Raw genomic sequence first — 24,699 nt, 5'->3', positions numbered from 1 at the left:
AAAATCTAATAACATGGTGCATTTCTGCGCTGCATAATGGTTTTTATGCTGAAATGAAAGACTGTTCCAGTGAATACCTGGGGTGTTGAAGTCCCCAAGTATAATTAGCTTATGGTTGGAGTGTGAATTGGAAAAATTTTCAATAGATGTGAGCTTTAGATTATATTCAGCAGGTAAAATATCCGGGGTTATATAGAATGCACCGATGAGCAGCTTCTCGCCCCTCTTGAGGCCAACCTCAAGCCAGACTGATTCCTCAGTCTCGAGGTCTGCACGCCGCACGCATTGCACTGAGCGATCGATGGCAATGAGAACACCGCCACCCTTTTGCTTGGGCCCAGTTAACTTTCTGTCACTTCTAAAAATTTCATAGGTCGGAGGAAAATAGTCGGAAGATGAGATATCATCGCAAAGCCAAGTTTCCGTAATAACAATAGTAGAAAATTTGGAGCACACAACATTTCTAAGAAATTCGGAGGACTTAGTACGTAGACCCCGAGCATTTTGATAATAGATGTCGAGAGTGTCGTTCTTACGGGTCATTCTCAGAAGTTTCACAGCTGTGCACCATGCCAGGGTGGAGCTTGCCTTGGAACGGCTTGAAGAGGCAGCCCTTTGGCCACATAGACGGGTCGCACAGGCGCCTGAAACACTCTGCGTCAACAGTTACACAAAAAGAAGAATATGAGTCATGCTTGGTTTTAAGGCGTTTGCATGACAATGGCGTGGCTTGCACATTCGACAAGTGGGCCAACAGTTGCCCAGATGTAGTGTTAGCCGACAACTTCGAATAATAATAATAATAATAATAATAATAATAATAATAAAACCAAGCTAATTGCCTCGAGACCCCTCTACAAAACGTTTTTGAAGTCTGTACTCATCACAGTTTTTTTCAATCCTATTCAGATAATTTCCAGCCTTACAGTTCCGACTGAATGTGGAGCTGCCACAAAATATGGAAGCTCACTTCAATCTCACGCGACTCAGCGTTGCCTACACCATTTTTTTTGTCAAATATATGGCGCAGCTTGCGCTCTAGTGGTGCAATGCAGGGGGAAAAGCAGAACGGGCGGTCCCCTCCCTTCGTCGGAGACCAGGCTGTTGCATATCACATTTATTTCCAAACTTGCCGCTCAACGCTTTCCAAGACTGGCAGACTCGGATCGTTTCGTCTGCAGGCTTACACATCTCTACCAAAGTGGACCGACGCGTCAGTACGGTCGGCCGAGTCTCCAACGCCCGCGCTACAAACCCAAAGGAAATGTTGTGCGCCCAGAATGCGATGAGAGTTTCATTTCATTTCTTTTATTTGTTAAATCATACAATACAAAGGATCATCAGACTGTTGGGACCCGTAGCCAATGGCTAATCCTGGGGCCAAAAACAAAAAGTATGCAGTGATGCAGGCTTTCTGCTACAGAAAATAATAATAAAAAACGAACACTCCAGAACACAGGCTGTCGTACAACACTAGTACAACCATTTTTTAACATGCAATCTTCGTGCCCTACAACTATAAAATTTATAATCGCTATAGTTTCAAAAGGTGCACAAACAGAGGCAAATCCCTAAAATGTACATAATATTATCAAAAACAACTAAGAAACATTTAAGTAGCCAAACAATACCAATACCGGTATTTCTAAATACAATACAAATACAAACACTCATTGCTAGGCCACAACAAGATTCACAATCCAGAACACCAGCACAGAATTCAAAGAATGCACAAACCAAATAACCATCAGCACGTATGGTATTCCTGTGACCACAAAACGACATGCCAGGAAAAAAAATCGCAAAGTTAGCTCGCATCACCCAAGCTTAAATTATTTTAGAGAAATGTTAAAATTTTGGCCTCTCTTTATTTCAGGTGGCAAGCTGTTCCATATTTTTGTTTTTATAAACGGCAACTGACGTTCTCCGTACGCGTTGTTTGTGGGGGGCAGATTGAAATTACCAGACGAAGCATTTCTAGTAGGCCGAGAAGTAGTGTAAAACAAGGATGCATTGAGTTATTGTGTCGTATGATGTTATTTTCACAGCTGGCTGTCTTTGCTTGTCGAAATTCATCACAAGGTAAAATTTGCACATCGTTAAACAGTGGTTTACTCGGATGTTCGTGCCTAGAGTATGTTATTGTTTTTACAGATCGTTTCTGTAATTTCCGAATAGGTTCTAGGTAACTCTTATAAGTCCATCCCCAAGATTCAATGCAATATGTAATGTGAGAGTGGATGACTGCGAAGTATAATGTTCGTGTTGTGTTGACCCGAGAGACTCGTGCCCCTAGTTGCTGTCCAATGTGGGGACAGTCGTCCCGTCAAGCTGCCTTTCAGTGCAGCTTTTTTCGACTGCCCCTCCTTGTGCACTCGAGGAAAATAAAGTTTGAATTTGAATTTGAAAATTTGAATTAAAATGTCTCTATCGAAGTAGTTGCGGGCCTGCAATAAAGCATAACATCTGGGCGCCCACCTATATAATACAAACTTCCGTTACGTTGTCTAGCCAGTTTAAGTGGTAATCGAAATAAAGGCCAAGGTACTTGTAAGTGGTTCCATGAAGAAGAGAGTGGTTGTTCATAGCTATTTTGATGGCCGAAACGTTTACGGTCTTGTTACGAGATTGAAAAATTGTATATTTAGTTTTATATTAGTATTATTTGTTTGTTGGAACCAAGCCATTTGTAAATTCCTGATAATTCTGAGTTTGTTCTAGATTCAATTTTTTATATTGTTACCTATAGTAATTATTGCTGTGTCATCAGCGTATATCAAATCGTTTATATACAAAGAGAAGAATAAGGGCCCAAGGACGGACCCTAGCTGTGGAACTTTAGTTTATACAGGCTGCGGCAAAGAACATACATTGTTAATGCAAACTATCTGGTACCGGTCATGAAAATAACTTGAGAATAGGTCAAAAGATGTACCTCTAAAACCATAGTGCTTCAGTTTGCCTAGTAGAATGGAGTGATCTACGGTGACGAATGCTTTTTCGAAGTACATGTACACGAGTCTAAGTACACGACAGCCACCAGTTTGTTACTGTTTAGGGCAGAGTTAATTGCTTGTGTTAAAGACAGCACCGCGGTTGATTTTGAGTACTGGGAACGAAAACCGTGCTGTTGTGGGCAAATTATGTCATATTTATCTACGAATTTATGTATTCGGGCTACAAGAATTTTCTGGTATAGATTGTTAAGGACGCTTAGCACCGATATCGGCCGATAACTATATTGGTTAGCGGGGTCGCCGCCTTTGTAGATCGATGGGACCCTAGCTTATTTTAAAGGACATGGGTACGTAGAAGCATGCTGACAATGATTGAAAATGTTACATAAGATAGGGCACAGGATATCTATATCTTCCTTCAGCAACCGCACTGTGATGCCGTCAGGTCCAGCAGCCTTATTCGCAGACCTTTTTAAAACAACAGCTTCAATATCATTGGATTCAATGTACAAGTGTACAAGTGTACAAGTGTACAAGTGTACAAGTGTTCTTGAAAGGGCTACGAAGTCGATTTGTCAAATTTTGCTTCCAAGGCAGGGCCGACGATTTAATATAGATTAAAGCTGTCAACAATACTTCTTGCTATGAAGTCGGGCAGAGCCTATTGTTTTGGGCTGTTGCCAGTAACTTCTTTAACTATTTACCATATTTTTTTTAGCATTAGCATTTTCATGTTGTATAAGACGGCTGTAATATTCTTTTTTGCGTATTCAAATAAGCGCCACTGATTTATGAAGCATTATTACGTATCATTACGCATCATTACGTAGCAGGTCCACTAACGCATCTGTTTTCGCACAAAGATAGTCTGGCCCGGGAACTTTCCGCGGCGGCTAGAAAACGCGCTCGCGAAGTAGCTCGCTCCTGGCCCTTCGAGCGACCACGCGAAGTTTCTGCGCGGGGCGTGAGTCTCGGGCAGCGATCCACTGGCGGACGTAGTTCTTCTCCACCTTTCTAGCTTCCTTCACAGCCTCGGAGTCAACGGGCGAGGCGAAACGCAGGTCGGTGTGGTGAGCCGCTCCGGGTATCTCGAGCACGACCACGTCGTCCGATGGAGGCTCGAGGATTCCAAGGGCAGACCACGGGTCCAGTTCACCATTGCTGAGGAAGCATGGAAGTTGAGCAAGTTGGTAAGACTCGTCCGCCGTGAGAGTCGAGCAAAAAATTATTTGTGTCTTTCCTAAACGACAAGTTAAATTACACAATGTGCAACGACAACGGAGGCCTTCGTCTCACTTCTGCATGACGAACTTCAAGGTCCGCGCGAGGCTCAGGAGCGCGCTCACGATTATGCTCACGAGCGCATGCCCGCATAACCGCCTGCTTTTTGGCCAAATGAATCCACCGTGGCCTACCCATATACAGGTAGGCTTCAAGCTTTGCTTGACAAAACCGAAGAGCGACAGAAAGGGTGAGCGAGCTTTCGGTATGCCCATTACCTTTCTCGACCATATTTAAGGGAAATCCCCAAGGTGGAGTAAGTTTCTGCAAAGGAAAGTTTGACATCCATCTGAATGCAGCCGTACGGCTACAAAGAAAAGCTATACAGTTTCCTCAGAAACTTCGCAGTTGAAGAAAAATTCGTCCTGGTCCAGTATTCGAACCCGGCACCACCGCTTAACCGGAGCAGTCGCTCTTCCAACTCAGCTAACCAGGAGGCTAGTCGTTTGTAGCGCGAGAGCGAATAGATCAACAACTCGAAGTGAAGCACAGGCGGTGATCCCGAGTTCGAATCCTCGACCAGGGCGAATTTTTCTTCAACTGCGAAGTTTCTGAGGAAGCTGTATAGCCTTCCTTTGTAGCCGTACGGCTGCGTTCAGGTGGACGTCAAACTTTCCTTTCCACATTACCTTTCTCATTCCATTTTTTTGCCCCTTCCCCTTCCTTGTTATTTATTTAATTAAAATTTTCTCAATTCTCCGCGCGTACAAAAATATTTTGCTTCCGTAATTAAATTGAGCTATGAGTTACAATGTGTCTTGTATTCTTCATGTCTGCCTTTCCAACAGCCAAGGTTGCTGCTGCGTCAAGGCACAAGCTCATGCCTCTCACTGGCGTCGTTGCAGAACGCGTTGCCTGATGCCGGGAAGGCGTAAATCAGCTACGTTTACTCAGCAGGCCACTCCTAATTAGGCGAATCAGTTTTTTGTTGTTAAGCGTGGTTTATTTGGGAACACTGCCCTCGATGTTGCCCAGCAGCTCAGCGTCCTGCACATTCAGTTATTCTTACAGTATTCGACCAGCCCGCGTATTTCACCGCAATATTTCCCCTCCTCGCATTAGAGCAACCACTTTTTCCATGACATCCTTTATGCGGTCCGGGAGTTCTTTATCGCCCTTAATGATGAAGCCATTCTCTACCCATGAACATTTTGGAATGTTTCGCAATAAAAAACTCGTGGCGGTAAAGAAAACGCACCCATTATGTAATATACCCCCCCCCCCACCCCGAGGGATGTTTCACGCAATAACGTGATGTTAGCAAGTTAATTCGCTTTTATCATAAACTCACTTTCATCCCTATTTATACCTCTGAAGCTGTGCCATGTCCATGTTCTATTTGTTCGCGGGGGAATGTATTCATTATGCTCAGGTCATTCGCTTCCGCAAATACGAGTGTATCACCTCGGGTGTTTTGAATCCATGTTTAATGTTCTCCACCATACGCTCACGTAAATACATTCTTCTCTGGTGTTTTCGTTCCGGTAAGGTACGGGTGCCTTATGAACAAGGCACCCGTACTTGTGCACACGGGTGAACAAGGCACCCGTACGGGAGTCGAAACGTCTTTTTTGGATTTTAAACATTCTTGGTTGGTGCCAGTTTTTAGTGTCATGGGCTTTGTTTGTGAAAATTTCAGCTGGTCTTGACAGTCCGATTATGAGGGATAAGAATCCAGGCGGAGACGCGTCGTGGAGTCGTCTACGACTCTGGTTATGGAGTTGGCGAGTCTTGTGGGAATCGTGTTATCAAGAGAGGAACGGACTTCTTCTTGACTGCGAATAGGTGCAGGGTAAGAGTGTCCACAGTGTTCGAGTGTATGGGTAATGTATCGTGGGGTATTTGGTGGGAAAGGGAGAGGGAGAGAGAGGGGAGGTTATTGTCAGAGCAGGCATGAATGCCCTGGCGTGGACGAAGAAAAACCCGGGGGGATAAAGTTCGATAGGGAGGCAATTCGGGATTAAGCCAAATGACATTTGGCTGGGTAGTGGCTTTCTAAGCAGCGTCTACCATTTTCTTAGATTTTCAGGTGTATGAATGGCATTGGCTAACCACACACCAACATATACAGATATCATATGCAGTGGGTTACACCGTCGGGAATCGCGTGGTTGCAACGCAGCGCCTGAAACAGCGTATACCATGGTGCAGGCTTTCCAGAATCGAACTTCCCGTGCTGTGCTGGCGCATCAAGCACGTGCCGCTCGTGTCCCTCCATTTTTTTCGTATATGGTACCCGGCACCACGCGTCGGTTTAGAGCGCCGGCGAAGGGCGCCACAACACCAATGACGCCCTAGCTGTATATGATATGTGATACGTGTCCATCTACTGTGACGCATGTGTCCTTTTGTCAACATTTTCATTCTTGTCACCTCGCGATGCTTCCTTCCTATTTTGGTTATTATGACTGAGAACTCGACCAATCACTTTTGTTGTCGCTACAGATACGCCGTTAGGGGGAATGTGCTTTGCTACTGACCCATTTGCTACAAGCAACATTTTACGTGCAGCACGCCGCCAATATTTCATAGAACAGGCTTCCTTTGTGGTGGCACTGCTTCACAGTTGTGCCCTTTCGCAATTGCCACCGTACCTGAAAATTATGTTGGTCGCGGTGCTGAATTCGCTGCCTCCGTACATGAGGATGGTCCCGTAGAAGTCCGGCGCTATTCCGAATTCCCTCTGGCACCTCTCCTTTTCAGCCGTCGCGTTCCACGTGAAAGGGTAAAACATGTCGCTCACCCCGTTGCCACAGAACGGCTGCATAAGGACTGTGCAGGTCTGAAAAAAAAAAGGAAAATCCCCTTTAAGGAAGGAATTGAGGCGAATAAATCCGTAAACTGCACCTACACCGACAAAAGGCATGGACAACATTAATACATATTGTGGTCATAACCATCATCATGACCAAGCAAGCTTTTGTACGAGTTGGTAGCGCCAAAGGAAGCAAAGAAGGACTGGACCTACTTCCGACTGAATCTTTATGTGTAACCACCATAATAAAAACAAGTTTAAACGCAAAAAAATACGGGGATGCTTAGAACGTCCTAAGAATTTGAAGGCGGAAGCCTATCTACATCTTTTGTCTATCTCCAGGTAAACTCACAAACTTTGCCGCCGCACCCGTGATCACTTGACCATCCCCCTTGACAGCACCCTACGAAACTGTCATCGCGTACTCATATGGCCTAGTTGGTTCGAACTGTGAAACGTGGTTGAGTAGCGCGGTAAAGACGGGACAATGTATAAGAGGACTAGCGCTGGACAATATAGAAGAGACCACACAGGACTAGCGGTGGAGTCTAGTCCTGCGTGGTCTCTTCTATATTGTCCCGTCTTTACCACGCTACTTAACCATGTTCTAAACTACGATGCTGGTTCCGCTCATTCGCCATCGCCAGGAGCCTAAACGACAAGCTGAACGGGATCCCCAGAAAAGTCACGTAGCAAGCCCTCAACATCTTGAGGTGGTGGTGGTGGTGAAACATATATTCAAGAGGTTCGCGCTTGAAAGCGGGAGAAGCCCCCAGTCCAGGTCCCCTGCGGCGGCTGCGGTCCTGCATGCCCGGTCCACCAACTGTCGCTGGTCCTCAGGATCCAAACTGCACAGCACGGCCTCCGACTGCTCGATGGTGGGGGTGCGAATAATCGGAGCTGCTGGTGTGTTCTGGCAAGACCACGTGGTGTGGTACAGTGTTGCGTGTTCGCTACTGTGTGGTCATGTTGGTGGATATATTGCGGAGTGTATGATGTGCAGGAAGCTAAGGTGGGAGTATGTGTTGGTCTGTAGTTGCCGCCAGGCTACAGCCTCCTCTCGGGCGAGCTTCTGCTGCGGTGGTGGGTAGGCACATCTGAAAAGGTGGTGGTGTCGCAGAAATGCACGGTACTGCTGCTGGACAGGCTCTGGGTCACGGAGCGACTGATGCGGCGTCCGGAGGGTGCATGCTCGGGCTGTAGCGTGTGTTCGCTCGTTTACGTCAAGCCCTGCGTGGCCTGGCGTCCATATTAGTACAGTAGTGTTCAGAGTACCCTTGTGCTTTTTTACTAATCGGAGGGCGGATATTGAGATACCAACGCTGCAATAGTTTCTGCATGCCTGTTGGCGGTCTGCAATTTATGAAGTCGGGGACGTCAATGCCAGTGCGATGGCCGTTTCTTCGGCTTCAACGATGTTTTTGTTTTTACTGTCGCAGTGCGAACGACATGGCTGGATAGGATGCGCAGTGGGCCGCGTCCGTGAATCGCACATGGGGGTGGTCAGAGTACTTCCCTTGTATAAATTGTACTCGTGCTTGTCTGCGCTGTACGTGATGCGCAGGGGGCATGTTTCTCGGGAGTGGAGCAACCCTGATGAGCGTACGGATGTCCTGTTGCACAGTTTCCGGTCGAGGGTGGCTGGCGTCCGCTATCTGGTACACTAGCTGCCTCAGCACCGTACGGCCGGTCGACATTTGCCTGAGCCGCTCTAGTTGGCTGACAAGGTGGGCATCAATTATCTCCCGCACCTTGTTGTGCACCCCGAGCGCTTCCAGCTTACTAGTGGCGGTGTGAGGAGGGAGGCCTAGCGCATGTTTGTACGCCTTCCGCAGTAGTATGTCAAGTTGTCCAATTCCCTCGGTTTCAGCGGAGGTAAGGCGTAGAGTACACCACGCGGCTGACAACCAGTGCTTGCACCAACTTGATGACATCATCCTCCTTCATACCGTGGTGCCGGTTTGTTACTCGACTCACCATACGCATGATCTGCGATGTAGTGTGGTTGAGGCGCTGGATGGTTAGCGTTCTTCTTCCGTCTGGCTGGATGTAAAGTCCCAGTATACGGATGGTTGGGAATGCGGGGATGTCGCTACCTTGGAGTTTTATTTGTATTGTGGTGCGTTCCAGTAGCTCGCCACGTGGTTTGCGCCTCAGGGCTCCATATTACGGTTGACGAGCATATAGGCCACCTGTCTATTCAGAAGTATAGCCATCTGTCTAAATATCCGCAGGTCGAAAAAACTGAAAAAGCAAGTGAAATTCACTAGACGCTATTTCGCCCAAAAGATACCGTACGAATGGGGACACCGCATCAAGGTCCACTCGCTACCAAAAAACATGCACCCCGACTATCAGCAATCAGACATACGAGGCAGGGGTCATAGTTCTGAAAATAGGATTTTTTAACACGATAGTGCACAATTAGGCTCAGGTTTCGATTTCGCCGTGGCTGTTAGCCGTCCGCTATCAGCCGTGCTCATCCAGCGTCCGCGGAAATGAGTCACTGCTGCCACCCGGAAGCTACGACTGAGGCTGCGCGATGTGGCAATCCGCTCAGTCTAGAATATGGCACAACGGAAACTCAAGTGTGGAAAAGACGGTTAAGGTTGATGCTTGGGCGAGTTGGTGTTCCATAATCTCGAATTCACAGCGCAAACAAGAAACGAGGACGATAGGGAGAGGACGACACACACGCGCTAACAACAGAAGTTTTTTGCTGCGACGTTTGGCATATAAATACAGCAGAAATCAAGGCAACAAAAAAAATCGGCACATGACATGTGAAAATAAAATATAACAACTCCGCCACGACATCACTACCACTATGTGCTTGCAAACCGTCCAGATAGGTGATTTCTTTTGCTGATAGCCCGACAGAAGGAACGCTTACACACTTTTCTTCTCTTTTCCTATTTTACCAGCCTCAATAATCTCCCTCGTCAGTTTATGCTTATTTTTACACAAAGAGATTGCAATCGTTTAGGAAGAATTTAGCCAACACGCACTCAACCCCGGCGATGTCGGGCAGCCTTGTCGCGCGCAAAGTATTTTTAAACACAATGGAAACTCCACCACCACGAGAATTCTTATCTTTTCGGAATACTTCAGAATCGCTAACATCGGGATGAAGCCATGTTTCGGTTATAATTATTGTATGTGGTTTGTGTGCCAAAATTATGCCTTCCAAGTCGGCGCTTTTGTCCATTATACTGCGGGCGTTGATGTTTATGCATCGGAGAGTTTTTTCAGTTTTTACAAGTGGTCATTCGGTCTTTTTAGGCTCATTAGGGCTTCGCGAAGTTGGGACTTTTCATTCGAGTGCTGTCCATGCAAACATGGTTTTGTCTACTTTTATCTTGTTATTAAAAAGTTGAACTTTCGCGCCTGACTTCCTAGTGTCAGCTCTTCCAAAGGTGCCTTCTAATTTCCCTGGTGGCTCGTGCAATATTTTCAGATATCGAAATGTTGGACCCCGTAAGGATGAAGCAGTTCATGAGTAATGATAATTTTTCCCTGTGGTCAAACAACCTCAGAATAATTAGTCGCGGTTTATCAGTTTGTTTCCGGCCTATTCGATGTATCCGCTCGGGGGCCTACAACTCTCAACAAGTATGCAGAACCTTCACTCCACAACACACCTTCACATTCATTTTCGCCTGGAATATGTCGTCAACAACTTCTTTTGTTAGTGATTCAGCTGTTTCTTCTTTCTTTTCTGATAGACCGAATACGTGAAGATTATTTCGTCTTCCCCTGTCCTCTAATACTACTATTTGTTTTCCTAGCCTTCGAACAGTTTTTTCTAGCCTTTGAACAGTATCTGTACAAAGAGTTCGGACACAACAAGGAGTTTTTGTGCAACCAGTTGCACAACAAAAAGAAATACGAGATATAAAAAGGACAGACTTCGTGATCGGCGCCACTCTAGCTGCTACAACCCGCAAAACAAGAAGCAGAGGGGATATCTGCGCACTATCCATGACAGAAACAAAAACAGCTGTAATCGTAACCAACTGTCAACAAGTACGCAGAACCTTCACTGCCCGTGGCACGATGCCGGATCAGCTAGAGGTTGCCTACTCAGCTATAACGACATAGCGACCCATTTCCGCTTCACCCGCCACGTATAGCCCCCTGCTCATGCCAGTTTCGACGACGTGCAAAAGCGCACGTTGCGCTTTTGCAAAAGCCCTGTCGCGCGCTCCATCGCATTCGCCCGTCATTGTTTCCCTTCCTTGTCTGCCCATCATTCGGCATTCCCGCCACCTTACCCACACCATGCGGGCTTTTCCCAATGATTCCTTCCCTCGATCCGGAGGTACAAGCCTCCCTGATGAATAGCGCTGTCATTGTCGCCGCCAGGCTAAACAGACCTTAGACAGTCCCCATGACAGACCTTAGCTCTGTAAAGTTAGTTTATCTTTCTCAAACACACGCACACATGTCGCGTTGGGTGTCACAGACGGCTCATTGCACACTGACAACAAAGCAACCGGACAGGAACGTTGAATATTGTGGCCAATGAATATACTGCACACAACCACGAACACTCGGACACATCGTCCTGGATCACGAGCATGCAGAATGCAAACCAACCACACCTACACCCCCTAATTATTCCCCATAGCAGCGGCTGTCGTTGATGCCCAGCTCCCATCTCGCCGACAAGCTCCTGATGGTTGAGACATCGGTTGCAGCCAAGACGGCGCACGAATACCCGTGAAGAGGATGTCACATCACCGAAAACATCATTGCTCTCAATAAAGAAGTTTTTAAGACGATAGTCTTTTTGGGCTACCTAAACGTGACAGTTTTAATCTGTCTGTTTTCCTGTCGCTAGATTCCGTCGCCCGGCCAAAATTTAAAGAATTTCCTGAATGAGACCTTTATATAGGCATAACATTTCCAAACTATTAAATCTACTGGCAATTGCCGGCTCAACGTTGTTGAGCAAAAAGAAAATATTCGACATATTTGAGGCAACACATGAAAACGAGTGATTATCAGTGCTCGATCTTTTCATGAATAATGCATGGCTGCTTTATTTTTGCGGTAGCAAATAAAATACGCCTTGAAACAAAATGTTTGACCCAGACATACAAAAAAACTCTCGCGCAGTAGCGTTCGGCAACAGCGCAGTGAGCGCGCCGCCATACGTTCGCTGGGCGCGCTATAATTTTTTTGTATTGCGCCATTTTGCCCCAGGGCATAAAAAAATGGAAGGACAAGAAAAAAGAAAGTGACGGGAGGCAGGCGGCTTCATGCACTACAGAATTCCGTGTAGGACAGTCTCAGCAAGAAGGTCCAAGAGCTGCTTCCTGAGGCGCAGCAGATATGCGCCGTGACCGAGCTCCCGCTGCGCACAAATTTCGCAATAGGGGTTACAGTAATCGTCAGTGAATTCTTTGCTTTCACTTCACCAGAGTCCTTCAAAGCATTGGAAAAGTCTGCCTCCACCACGATCATTCATCATCGCAGTCAGAGAAAGTTGCTTTCCTGCAGGGTGCGTTCCCACAACAGACGTCATCAGTGAGAACTCAAAGCTTCGCTTTAATCTAATGAGACGTGAAGCCACAGTTGATTCAAGGATCAAACGCAGCCTGTGGCACACGCCCACAGGTTTTTCATGCGAACAACGGAGCAACAACGGAACAACGGAGCGAACAACGGAGCACACACATGGCGGGTACGAGAATTACGGGAATTTTGGGAATACGGGAAATTTGTCTCCTGCTCGCGCCCCCATCTGCACTACGTAGTATAGGCGGTATTCAATGAAAATTTAGCGGGCGATTTCTCCGCCTGGCAACACTGAAAACCGCCATGTCGGTGGCCACCGTGCCAGCGCATGCGCTTTGCGCCCGCATCTCGAATAAAAAACACCAGCGTACATCGTCTGCTGCGTTTCAGCCCGATTATCGGTAGTGGCATCAACAGATATAATATTAATCGCACTCACATTAAGTGATGGTGCTCTACCTACCCTCGAGCACTTCCAATCCACGGACAATAAAACCGCGACTGCGAACGCCGCCTAAGTCTGACGCTGGAGTTGGCGGCCGCCGCGGGATGTCGGCGCAAGAGCACCCGCACCGCATCCATGACTTTTTCTGGTAAGTTCTCTCTATTACTCGGCTGAGTACAAAAACGGAATAATTTCTTTGTAGAAATGGTTCACGCGTACACCGATTTAGCCCTGGCTTTTTCGTGCGCTAAATGTTTCCCACTCAGCAAAACAACTCACGTCTTACGTTAAGCCGCGGCGGCTGGCAATCAGCTGATTTGCGGCGGCTATTTCAAACGCGCGTGGCGCGCGGCGTGGCGTGGCGTGCTGTGCTGAACTCAACTGCACTTGGCGTCGAGGTATTACTTTGCGTTGAGTGGGCAACAGTTTGGAAATGATGCAGTTCCTGCTGTCAAACGGACCCCTGCGCTCACGTTCAGACCTTTGTGACACGACCGACTCCAACTCGCTCGTAGGTGTGCGCGGAGGCTGGGGTTGAATTGCAGATAAGGTTGTCACACTCATGAGCGGAATCGTGACTTTTCGCGTAACTAACCCTATCGCGGTACAACTGACTATCGAAACACTCGAACACGCCTTGCACGGAATCACAAGGTCACGTCGCGGCCCGCGGCCTGCCTGGCCGCCATGAAGGCATGGAGGGGAAGAGGGGCGCCTGATCTGGGGCCGTGCGCACAACGTCGCCTTGGCAACACACGTTTGGCCACATATATGGCAGCGCAGTCCCATGGTTGCCTCCATGCATTCCACGCCATTTAATACCGGCTATACGAAATGGTTCTGAAACGACAGAAAGCGAGGACGCAACAAGGCCGAGGAAGAAGCAGTGGATAAGCGTATAGACACCGGGGCCTCGCCTTAGTACACAGCGTTAGCAAGATGGGGTCCCACGTTCAAATGAACAGCATTCAAACAGACAGAGATGCGTGCGTGTTTCGAAGTACTACACATAGCCTGCTTGTCCCTTTGCGGATGCCCCATACCTGCCCAATACTATGACGCCTACTGGAGAAAGCAGAGCCTCTAATATGGATGCAGTAGTCTGAATGCGTTTAAGGGCATAGAAGAAAGACCCCCCGATTACATAAGGCCACAGGTGTGGGGGGAAGGATCGCTTGTTGAGGACTCGTTCGCACTGCTTGGTGTGTAACACTTTGCACTGTGCGCGACGCTTACCATAAACTGGTAGGTCCTGAGGCCCGTCTTGTAGAAGAAAACGTCGAGACACTGGCGTGTGCTGTTACCAGCCATGAACATTCCCATTGCTTTGGCGGCGGCATCGACCAGTCCCAGCTTCGTTTTTGGTGCGCTCACGAACTGTTCGCACACCACCTGAGTACGCAATGAAACAAAATGCTTTACGTGTTTTTCGAGAGTGCATATCTAAAAATCTTTTAGGTTTACATCTCAGCAATACACCCGACGCGCCATATTACCACAATGACTGTACAAGGTCCGCACAACTTGTGCGAATTGCTGCACCTTTGGGAAATAAACACCTGCGTTGCGCAAGAAAGAACAAACAGATAAGGGAGGCACGGGACGAGCGCAAACTCTCAACCACAAAGTGACACTGGAACTAATTGAGCGTCAGAATTTTCCGAGTGCACATATCCAGCATGGAAACGCTGTCTTTGGCAGAACTTGCCTTTACAGGATTCGCCGGAAGACTTCCCACAAGGTCCGCTGCATCAGGATAATTGGCCATTGCCACAATCCCGTACGTGTCTCTTACGGTGTCCCTGAAGATGGTGTAGTTGTCAGGATGCAGCGGCTGGCACGTATTGAACTTTTTGCGGAGAAGCTCGCACCCCGAAACTGAAATATTGAAACACGCTTGCTCAGCTCTCATTGTAGGGAATAAATGCAAGTAGGGACCCACGCTTCTCCCGCAGTACTTTCACGTAGCTTGTTTTTTAGGGGGCCTTGAATAGGCTTCCAAAGGTCGCGATTTCAAGCGCGCAATCGCTAGATCGCGTGTTCACAATATACACGAATATTAAACATCGACGTAATGCAGGGCCCCGAAACCGAGACGGGAGCATGTGCTACGAATGAGCCTTATGTCCTTCACTCATTCAAACTACGTCAAGAAGCTACTGATACAACGAGGCACGCGAAGCTGAACGTCAACAGAAACGACGAACTGAAAACTAATGGGAACTTCAGTCGACCTCATGGCTGCTTCGCATACTACTCAGGGTTCCCCTACGGGAAGATGGTGTAATGTGTTTACTTTTCAGTCACAGAGGTCTCAACAAGCATCTGGACGCACTACAACGTTTGTGCTCGGCACCTCTGATACCTGCCATCTTCCTTGGCTGTGAAACAGGAATATATAAAACTAAAAACTGTCTCCTTTTGGTATGTTCCTTTTACATTTTAAAAACAAAATAGTGCAGGAACGCCGAAATATACGAGCACTTGCACGTCATCATCTCCTGGTCGCTTAACTGGTAGTTGTGCTGCAGATTAAACAACTGTCAGGTAGTCAACATTCACAACCATTTCGAATTGCACCTCTCAAGCTGAAAAGTTATAATTCATTTGCCAAGGAACATTTCAAAAGTCATCACAAGAGGACATGATAAAGATTGAGATGCAACACTGCAGGTTCTTTATAACAACACCTGTTTAAAAAGTTTGCATATTTTAGTACTGGCCTTCACATCTGCTCTTGAAGCCTGAAAGTTGGAAGCAGTCTAATGATTGTTCTACATCGGTTACTACAAAGGGCTAGTGTCATGACAATGAACCATGCTGCTATAACACAAATTGGTTAGATCATCTATCGCCAATAAATTTGCATTTGGAGTGACCAGATCTTGAAACTGCCTTGAAGGGGCAATATCTCGCCCTACTTTCTCTTTAGTTTAAAAGTCGCAAGTGCTGCACAAGTGAAACTGCTAGCTATTGCGATTACTGTCCTCCCCGGTACACGTGCGTGCTTCTGGGAGATCTCGCAGCTCTGCACAGAATTTGTTTGTATTTTCTTATCGTTCTTGAAAGACGCAAGGATAATTCAGCGCCGGAGATATCGTGTAGAAAACGTCCTCCAAGTCTGATCATAGTTTGGTGCCGCAGCAGCAATACTAGGGCCACGCGAATGCCAAAAAAAAATGTTGAAGTTTATAAGAATAAAGGAACCAGCACAGGACAAACTCGGGGCAATACCATGGACATGGTCAGGCAGGCGAATGTCGTTACACAAGACTCGTAAAAACTGAAATATTACAAAAGGAAGCCTCAGTTCCAGGCGTTTGTTGCGTCGTCTGCTGCAAGAAGCCGGCAATCAGCTTCTTAGAGGGAATCCCTTAGGAGGCGACGCGCGAGGCTAAAAGCCTGCTCGCTTCAACAACAAATTCCAAAAATGTCCCCAATTTTTCTCCCTAACTGACAGTGGTTTTAGGAACCAATCAAAACGTGGAATATTTTCCTCCTTTTAGCCCTATGCCATTCTAGCCGCCCTAACTGCGCTACTGCACTCCTCGCCGACCTTCCGACAGAGTCCGAAGACCCAGCGTTTAGTCCGCCGGCCGCCGACGGGTCGTCCCAATTTGTTCGCTCAGTTGAAACTAAGCCACGACACGTTTGAGAATGGATGAATGTGTCTTACTTTACTTTGTTAGTTTGTACACTGTATATGTATCATATCTGGTGCGCGCGGGCTCATATCTACGGCCCATGTGACGTACGCGGTATGTCTCACGCTTGTAATATGTTGGTGAGGGAACACACCCTCCTCTCCCACTTTAGTATATATATGCACGGCTGTTAAATAAAGGGGCAGTTCTTCTGCTCGCCTTGCTCGGAGCCTCTGGTTGTGTCTCGTCTGCAGCCCGACACGAAACATGGTGTCACAAGTGGGATGACCACCGACGTCCAATTTTGGCAAACTGAAGATCACGCTGCAAGACCAACACGATGAACGTCCTGAAGCCACCAGGCCCGCTAAGCTCGGCTGGGGAAATTTCCAAGAACTGGCAGATATTCATGCAAAGGTTAGACTTTTTTCTCGCCGCATCAAAACCAACCGACAAGCCTCGAACGGAGCCGTGCAAGACGGCACTTCTGCTCAGCGTAGCAGGCGAGGAAGCCATCGAGATCTTCAACACGTTCAGCTTCAGCGCAGACGAGAACAAGAATTGACTACGCCACTATAGTGAAGAAATTTGATGAATACTGTACGGCACAGAAGAACGAGGTACATGAGCGCTACGTCTTCCGTACGCGAGTCCAGGCCCCGGGTGAGCCGTTTGAACCTTTTCTACGAGACTTAAAAAACCAAGCACGAGCATGCAACTTCGGATGCAATGATCACAGATCAGATTGTTTATGGAACTAACATTGCGAAGGTTCAGGAAACTTTGCTGCGGGACACCGCACTAACGTTACAGAAGGCTGAGCAGGTTGCTAAAGCGGCTGAACTGTCAGCAGCCCAACAGAAACTCTGGACACGGGATGAAAGCCAGATTGATAAGATAGGCAAGGAACACTTAAGTAGACGGAGTCAGTTGCGGAGTGAGTATCAAAAGTGTCTCAAGTGCGGACGTATGCACCAGCCACGAAGCTGCCCTGCATTCGGGAAATCATGCCGAAAGTGTCAGCGATCTAACCATTTTGCTATCTGCTGCAAAGGATTTGCCGAGATAGGCGAACTTCAGGGCAGTGAATATAACTTTGACATTCTAGACGTGTCGCGCAGCGTGGCAAGCCGACACGACTGTACTGTGCACGCTCAAATCAGACGTACGACTTCAACCACATTACTTCCAGTCCTAGGTACCCCCCAGTCCAACGGTTTGGCAGAAAAAGGCGTTCAAATAGTTAAGCGGATTCTAAAGAAAAGCACTGAAATGAAGCAGGATTTTTGGCTTGGTCTCCTTGCCTACAGATTAACTCCAATAGAATCCGGGCCATCACCTGGCGAGGTACTTCAAGGAAGAAGACTGCGGACAACGTTGCCCGACGTCCGGCCATGTCCAAATAGCAGCGTACAGAAGCATCGCCAGGTTACCATTCCATTCGGCAACTAGCACCGCCCAACCCTGGAGACACGGTTCGCATCAAAAAGGGGGCATGGGCCATTAAAGGTCAAGTCGTTCAAGCGTCAGGATACCCCAGGTCATACAGCGGCGTGGTCACCGAAGACGGAACAAGCGTGCGGCGCAATCGGCGGCATCTGCCGCCTACGAAAGAGGCTTTTCGACAAAGAAGCCTTTATGAGCCCGATGGGGTCCTGAACCAAGAAACACCTCAAGGTTCTATTTCAGCATCTAGTAGCAATGATCCCGCAATGTCACCGGCCCCAACGAATAGCATTCCTGCCTCCTTCTACGTTCCTGCAGGCGTGCCTCAGCTCCAAGATCCTGTGCCAAGAAGGTCAAAGAGAGAACGAAGGCCACCACACAGACTTGCATATGATCAAAGCTTTGTGCAGGTTTCCTAAACATCGCTCCCAATGTTTTGTTTCTATTTTACTGAGAAAGAAAGGGGGACGTATCATATCTGGTGCGCGCGGGTGTCATATCTATGGCCCATGTGACGTAAACGGTATGTCTCATGCTTGTAATATGTTGGTGAGGGAGCACACCCTCCTTTCCCACTTGAGTGTATATATGCACGGCTGTTAAATAAAGGGGCGGTTCTTCTTCTCGCCTTGCTGGGAGCCTCTGGTCGTGTCTCGTCTGCAGCCCGACACACGCTTTTCCGTCTAAGAAATCAATAGCTAGACATGAGAAATACGTGGCAGAGCATCTGGCAAATAATCCAATGACTACATTAGCTACAAACGTTTGTTTATACGTGCGTTATTGATTTAATGCGTTTCGATTGTGTGTTTTGCATTTTAGCGCAAGTGAATGCACGGTACGCAGCAAATTGTATATGAGGCAACATATACAAAAACTAATGCAACAGTGTGAGCTTATCTGCACTCTTTTTATTATATTTTGATTGCCTGCGTTTAGTTTGTTTTCGTAGCATGCGTTGTTATTATTAATATTATTATTATTATGGTAATTATTACAATTAACATGAGTATTATGGTTGTCGTTATTATTATCAGCCTATTTACGTTCACAGCTGCAGGAAGGCATCTCCCATACAATGTTGGCTCAAAGGGTGGGTCCACAGGTTCCTATAGTGTGAGCACTACGTTAACTAAGTAGTGACTACAATAGAAAAATGTACCAGCATCTCTTAATAATGACGGTAGATTTAAACTTAAAATTTGCCTTTACGATTGGTATTGTGACAAGTGGTCTTTGTAGCCAAAATCAATTTAAGAAAGAAAAATTTCTAATATAACAGATAACGTTTATTTTCAATACAGACGCCAGTTTTCACTGAAAACTATCGTATGTGCGCTTGAAAGTAGCAATAAAGCTAGTATTCATTCTAACCCAAATATACACACGTGCTTGTTGATGTTTCAGATCTCGCGTTTGGCTCCAGTGTGTGAGAAGGAAGGACCTGGCTCATTTACCACCTCGTCAGACCTACAGCAGCAGTTACTGGCAGCAGCTCTGCCCATTTCACCTGCAGGGACTATGCGGACCTTGGGCAGACAAGGCACTGGACAGATATTCAGTGGTTCGACACCTAGTTATTAGCATGCGGCTATGTGCCATGCACTTTTATATGCGACTAAAAACGTAAAAAATCCATGTGGTATTTTTACTGTACGAATGGTACATTTATGCAATAAGCATTTAAAAAACTGCGCTCGTTATTCTTGTCTAGATTCTGTGTACTAATCAACCAAAACAACGTCGTACTTGGAATAACAGGTGCAAAAAGGGTCATGATTTGGGTCTCTTGGTGATGCATAATGGGAACTGAAAGCGCAAATTAGACACGGACAAAGAAAGGGGACAACAGGACGAGCGCTAACTACCAACAAAATGTATTTGGAAAAACCACAATATATACATGCCACGCTTTCAACTTGCGTACCACCACAGATAACAGAGTTCTTTTTGAGAAACGGATACAGATGGTGTGCTAACGCATTGAGTCTGCAACTTATCTATTTTTTTTTCAGCTTCTATAACTTCTCTTGTTAATCTATCTTTATTCTTGCCGATTATGATGCATTTGTCGAAGAGCGGTTCGCAGTGCGGTTTGTGGTGACACGTGGAACAGTGATGCGCTAACCATCCGCCACTCCCGTTTATGACATTGCCCGCGAAGCAGGTCATTAACACAGCGACCAGTCTGCCCAATGTGACGTTTGCCGCAAGAAAGAGGAATTTCATATACCACGTTTTCTGTGCATGTTGTGCGCTTTCATTTATGTTTTATACCGCAACGGCGAGAGCGTTGACCCGAGGGATTGCTCATTCTGCATAACTTGCCCTGTTTTTCTGGGGCAAAAAAAAATACCTTTCTAATATTGGCACGTCCGGCAATTTTGTCCATCAGGTGCAAAAAGAAGTGGACGCGCAAAACTTTATCAATCAGAAACAAACTATTGACCTTTTTAGAATGTGACGGGTTGCGCAACCAGAACAAGATCGTGCGCGGGCGATCTGAATGTCTGTTGAATTCGCGCTAAATCGCCCCCCCCCCCCCCCCGTTCGGCTTTTCAGTCCTCATCAAGATGGCGTCTCCCACGTTTCCCAATGCATGTCCGCAACGCGCCGCCATGTTTTTAGTACCGCCCCCCCCCCCCACATCAGGGGTTTGTCCCTGCGCTGCGAGCGAATGTCGCGTCCCAAGCAAGGTATAGGAAGTTTCACTCCCCTGGTATATTGGGCAGACTGGACGTTGCCTCAACGAACGATTACGTGAGCACGCCAACAACGTGCGTAACGTGCGTAAAGAGCAGCATTATCGCCAAACACAGGAGCCAACGGACTCGCGAGATTATTGAGGCGCACGAGATCACACGCGCCGGTGATAATTGTGCGAGTGCCCCTCCCTCACGCCTACCGAAAAAGATGATGATGATGATAGTTGGGTTTTATTGGCGCAAGGCCGACTATGGGCAAAGAGCGCCAAAGAAGAAGTTACTGAATTGTGATGAGACCGTACATACTAAAACATGTGACTAAAAGTAAAAGTGATGCTAAACAAAAGACAATGGAGATGGCTGGTGTATAGGGCCAGGATGATTACACGTGATATGACAAGAGCTGCAGAAAGTTCACCTCAGCTAAAAACTTAAAAACACGCTGACTAGAAAACATGGGTTCGTCGGCTAAAAAATATGATGGGTGCAAAGGGATGTGTCGTCTGTATAATTCAGGGAAATGTTTGTGTCGTGTTGTGTCAAGTGCCTTGCATGTGATTAGAATGTGGACTACGGATAGGCCCTTTCCACACCTGCTACACGTGGGTCCCGAAGTTCCAGTGAGCAGGTGGGAGTGCGTCGCATGTGTGTGGCCTATATGCAGCCTAGCCAGGGCGACTTCAGTGTATCTGTTGTGTGAGTCAGTTATGTAGCGTCCCAGTTGTGGTTTTATTACGTGTAGTTTGTTGTCTGTTTGTTGACTCCAGTGTAATTGCCATGTGTTACGAAGCTGTCGTCTGATGTGTGTCTTTAGGTCGGTGTAAGGTACTGTTGTAATGTCAACCGTAGTCATGAGAGCAGCATCACTAGCCATTTGGTCGGCGGCCTCATTACCAGGGATTCCACAATGCCCTGGTACCCAGCATATAGTTATTTCAAGATTTCAGGCATATGCAGACATTAGTACCTTGAAAAGAGCATTTATAACATAGTTTTTAGATTACCTTTCTAATGACACTGCCTGTACAACGCTTTGAGAGTCTGTGTACACAATGGACTTGGGAATTTTATGTTTGATGATGTGGTTTGAAACCAGTAGAATGCCGTATGCTTCTGCCGTGTAAATACTGTTATGAAAATTCATTGTTTTGCTTATTTTAAATTTGGTCCGCGCGCTGCACAAGATACTGTAGAACCAGTTTATGACGCGTCGCTATAGGATTCTGCACACCTGTACTTGTCCTGCAGCAACAGGAAGTGCTGCAGAATTGCATTCCTGGGTACCCTATTTTTTTCTACAAGAGTGAATGACAGGTCGCATGATACAGAAAGAAGATGCCATGGTGCGATGAAATTATGAATGGGTGTCTTGTGCGTGTCTGAAAGGGGGACATTGAGCGCAGAAGCCTCCTCCCTAACTCTGAGAGAGAACGGTAAGGGAATAGATGGCCTGTTTAAAAAGACTTGTAAATTTGATGTATGGTTCATGGTGGGATTAAAAGGATGGTTGGTCAGAGACACGATCTTGGATGCATACAACAGGTCAACATACTCCCTCTGATGCCCTAGGCACCATTTGTCGCACTCGACATAAAGACTTTCAACAGGGCTAGTGCGGAATGCGCCACATGAGAGGCGAAGGCCAAGATGCAGCACTGGGTCGAGCATTTTCAGTGCTGTTTTTGTAGCAGACCCATACACGACACTGCCATAGTCGAGCCGAGACCCCACCAAGGCCGTGTAAAGGCGCAGCAGGAGTTGTTTGTCGGCCCCATAAGATTGATGTGAGAGGACCTTAAGAATATTCATTGTTTTTAAGCATTTTCATTTGAGCTGTCTGATATGCGGGATGAATGTAAGCTTTTCGTAGAATAAAATGCCTAAAAACTTGTGTTCCTTGTTCACAGGAATCGACACGCTGTTAATAGTAATGTCTGGGTCTATATGGACCCCGCGCTTCCTAGAGAACACAACGCCGGAGCTTTTTACAGGATTCAATTTAAAACCATTCTTGTCTGCCCAGCCGGCAAGCTTCTTGACGCCGAGCTGGACATGACGTTCGCAGATGGACATATTACATGATTTAAAAGATATCTGCACGTCATCTACATACATGGAGTAAGAAAATGTAGGCGGCAGTACTTTCAAGGGAGCTCATTTTAACTATGAAGAGAGTGCAGCTTAGAACTCCGCCTTGCGGCACGCCATTTTCTTGCACGTGTACCTTTGACAGTGCAGAACCAACGCTGACGCAAAAGTTTCTCTCCGACAAATAGCCAGCAAGGGTGTTAAACATATTACCAGAAACACCGAATGACTTCAGGTCAGTAAGGATCCCATAACGCCAAGCTGTGTCATAGGCCTTTTCTAGGTCGAAAAACACAGTTAAACAGAACTGTTTGTGAATGAAAGCATCCTTAGTATACGACTCTAGTGCCACAAGTTGATCATTTGAGGATCTCCCTGCCCAGAAGCCTGCCTGGCAGCTCTCGAGAAGGCCGTTATACTCCAAAAAGTACACGAACCTCCGGTTTATCATCTTCTCGAGAAGCTTGCATAGGCAGCTGGTCAGGGCAATGGGTCGATAGCTAGCGGGAGAAGAAGGGTCCTTCCCTTCTTTCAAGAATGCTACAACTATGGCATCCCTCCAAGACTTTGGAATGTGCCCCGAAAGCCATATCTTGTTGAAAAGGTGAAGAAGTGTTACAAGAGTGTCTGTGTGTAAGTTCTGTATCATTGTATATGTAATGTTGCCTGGCCCTGGAGCTGAGGGTTTACACGTGCTCAGAGCACCCCTCAGCTCATGAAGCGTGAACTCCGAGTTATAAGAAGTGGCTGACCTGTCATTGTCATGTAAAGGCTTCTTTTCGGCCACGAGTTTGTGTTTCATGAAAGTGTTTGTGTAGTGTGCTGAACTGGAAACGTGTTGGAAGTGTTGTGCGAGTGTGTCAGCCTGGTCTTCAAGTGTGTCCCCTGTTGTACTGACCAGAGGCAGGCTGTGTGTTTGATGTCCCTTGAGTTTGCGTATTCGGGTCTATACTTTCCGTGTGTCTATGTAGGAGTTAATTGATGTTATGAATGTACGCCAACTATCGCGTATTGCCTCACGGCGCACACGTTTTCCAAACGCATTGGCCCGTTTGAACAAGAGGAGGTTACTCGACGTGGGGTACTGACGAAGAACACCCCACGCCTTGTTCTGGGCCTCTCGCGCCCGCCTACAGTCCTCATTCCACCCCGGCCTTCGCAGGTTGCGCGGCGCACCAGAGGCGTGGGGAATGGACTTTTCGGCGGCGTCGAGGATGTGCGCCGTGAGCAGTTGGGTAGCTTCTTCAACGTGTAGGTGTCCTATGGATGTGTGGTGTAGTTGGGATGTCTCTGTAAATGTATTCCAGTTAGCTCTTGCTTCATTAAACCTTTTATGGGAAGATGGACTGCATGGGCCTTTACCTATATATGTTAGTGAGGTGGGGAAGTGGTCACTGCCATATGGGTCAGTGCCCACACCCCACTCAAGACATGGAAAGAGAATTGCCGAACCAATAGCCAGGTCAAGATTTGAGTATGTATTGTGTCCTATGTTATGGTATGTAGGCTGTTTCTTGTTGAAAAGGCATGCTCCAGAGGATGTTAAAAACTTCTCTATCAGGCGACATCGGGCATCCGTGCGAGAAGAGCCCCAAAGAGAATTGTGTGCATTGAAGTCGCCTGTTAGGATGTATGGTTCAGGAAGCTGGTCGACCAGCGCCTTAAAGTCAGAGCTCAGAAGTGCAAGATCAGGGGAGATGTAGATGGAGCATACCGTTATCAACCTATTAAATAATATTGCGCGGACGGCTACAGCCTCAACGACGGTGTTTAAGGTGACAGGGTGGCATGCTAAGGATTTGCGGGCAATTATGGCCACACCGCCAGAAGAGTGTGTGCAGCCATCCCTGTCTTT

General features: G+C 47.0%; 1 protein-coding gene across 1 annotated transcript in view; it reads right to left on the bottom strand.

Annotated features, from left to right (window-relative positions):
- Nucleotides 1-1,291: 1,291 nt before the first annotated feature.
- LOC144165180 (lysosomal Pro-X carboxypeptidase-like) overlaps nt 1,292-24,699 on the bottom strand; it is a 77,191-nt gene continuing 53,783 nt past the window's right edge. The window contains exons 6-9 of the mRNA XM_077695290.1: nt 14,670-14,839; nt 14,198-14,353; nt 6,833-7,020; nt 1,292-4,118 (exon numbers count right to left, since the gene is read on the bottom strand). Of these exons, the coding sequence (XP_077551416.1) occupies nt 3,851-4,118; nt 6,833-7,020; nt 14,198-14,353; nt 14,670-14,839 (782 nt within the window). The 3' untranslated portion in view covers nt 1,292-3,850. The remainder of the gene's footprint in view (nt 4,119-6,832; nt 7,021-14,197; nt 14,354-14,669; nt 14,840-24,699) is intronic.

Source organism: Haemaphysalis longicornis, unplaced genomic scaffold, assembly GCF_048455015.1.
Source record: "Haemaphysalis longicornis isolate Haplotype H1 unplaced genomic scaffold, Haemaphysalis longicornis Haplotype H1 scaffold_14, whole genome shotgun sequence".
Classification (NCBI taxonomy): domain Eukaryota; kingdom Metazoa; phylum Arthropoda; class Arachnida; order Ixodida; family Ixodidae; genus Haemaphysalis; species Haemaphysalis longicornis.
This window is presented reverse-complemented; position numbering and strand designations above follow the sequence as displayed.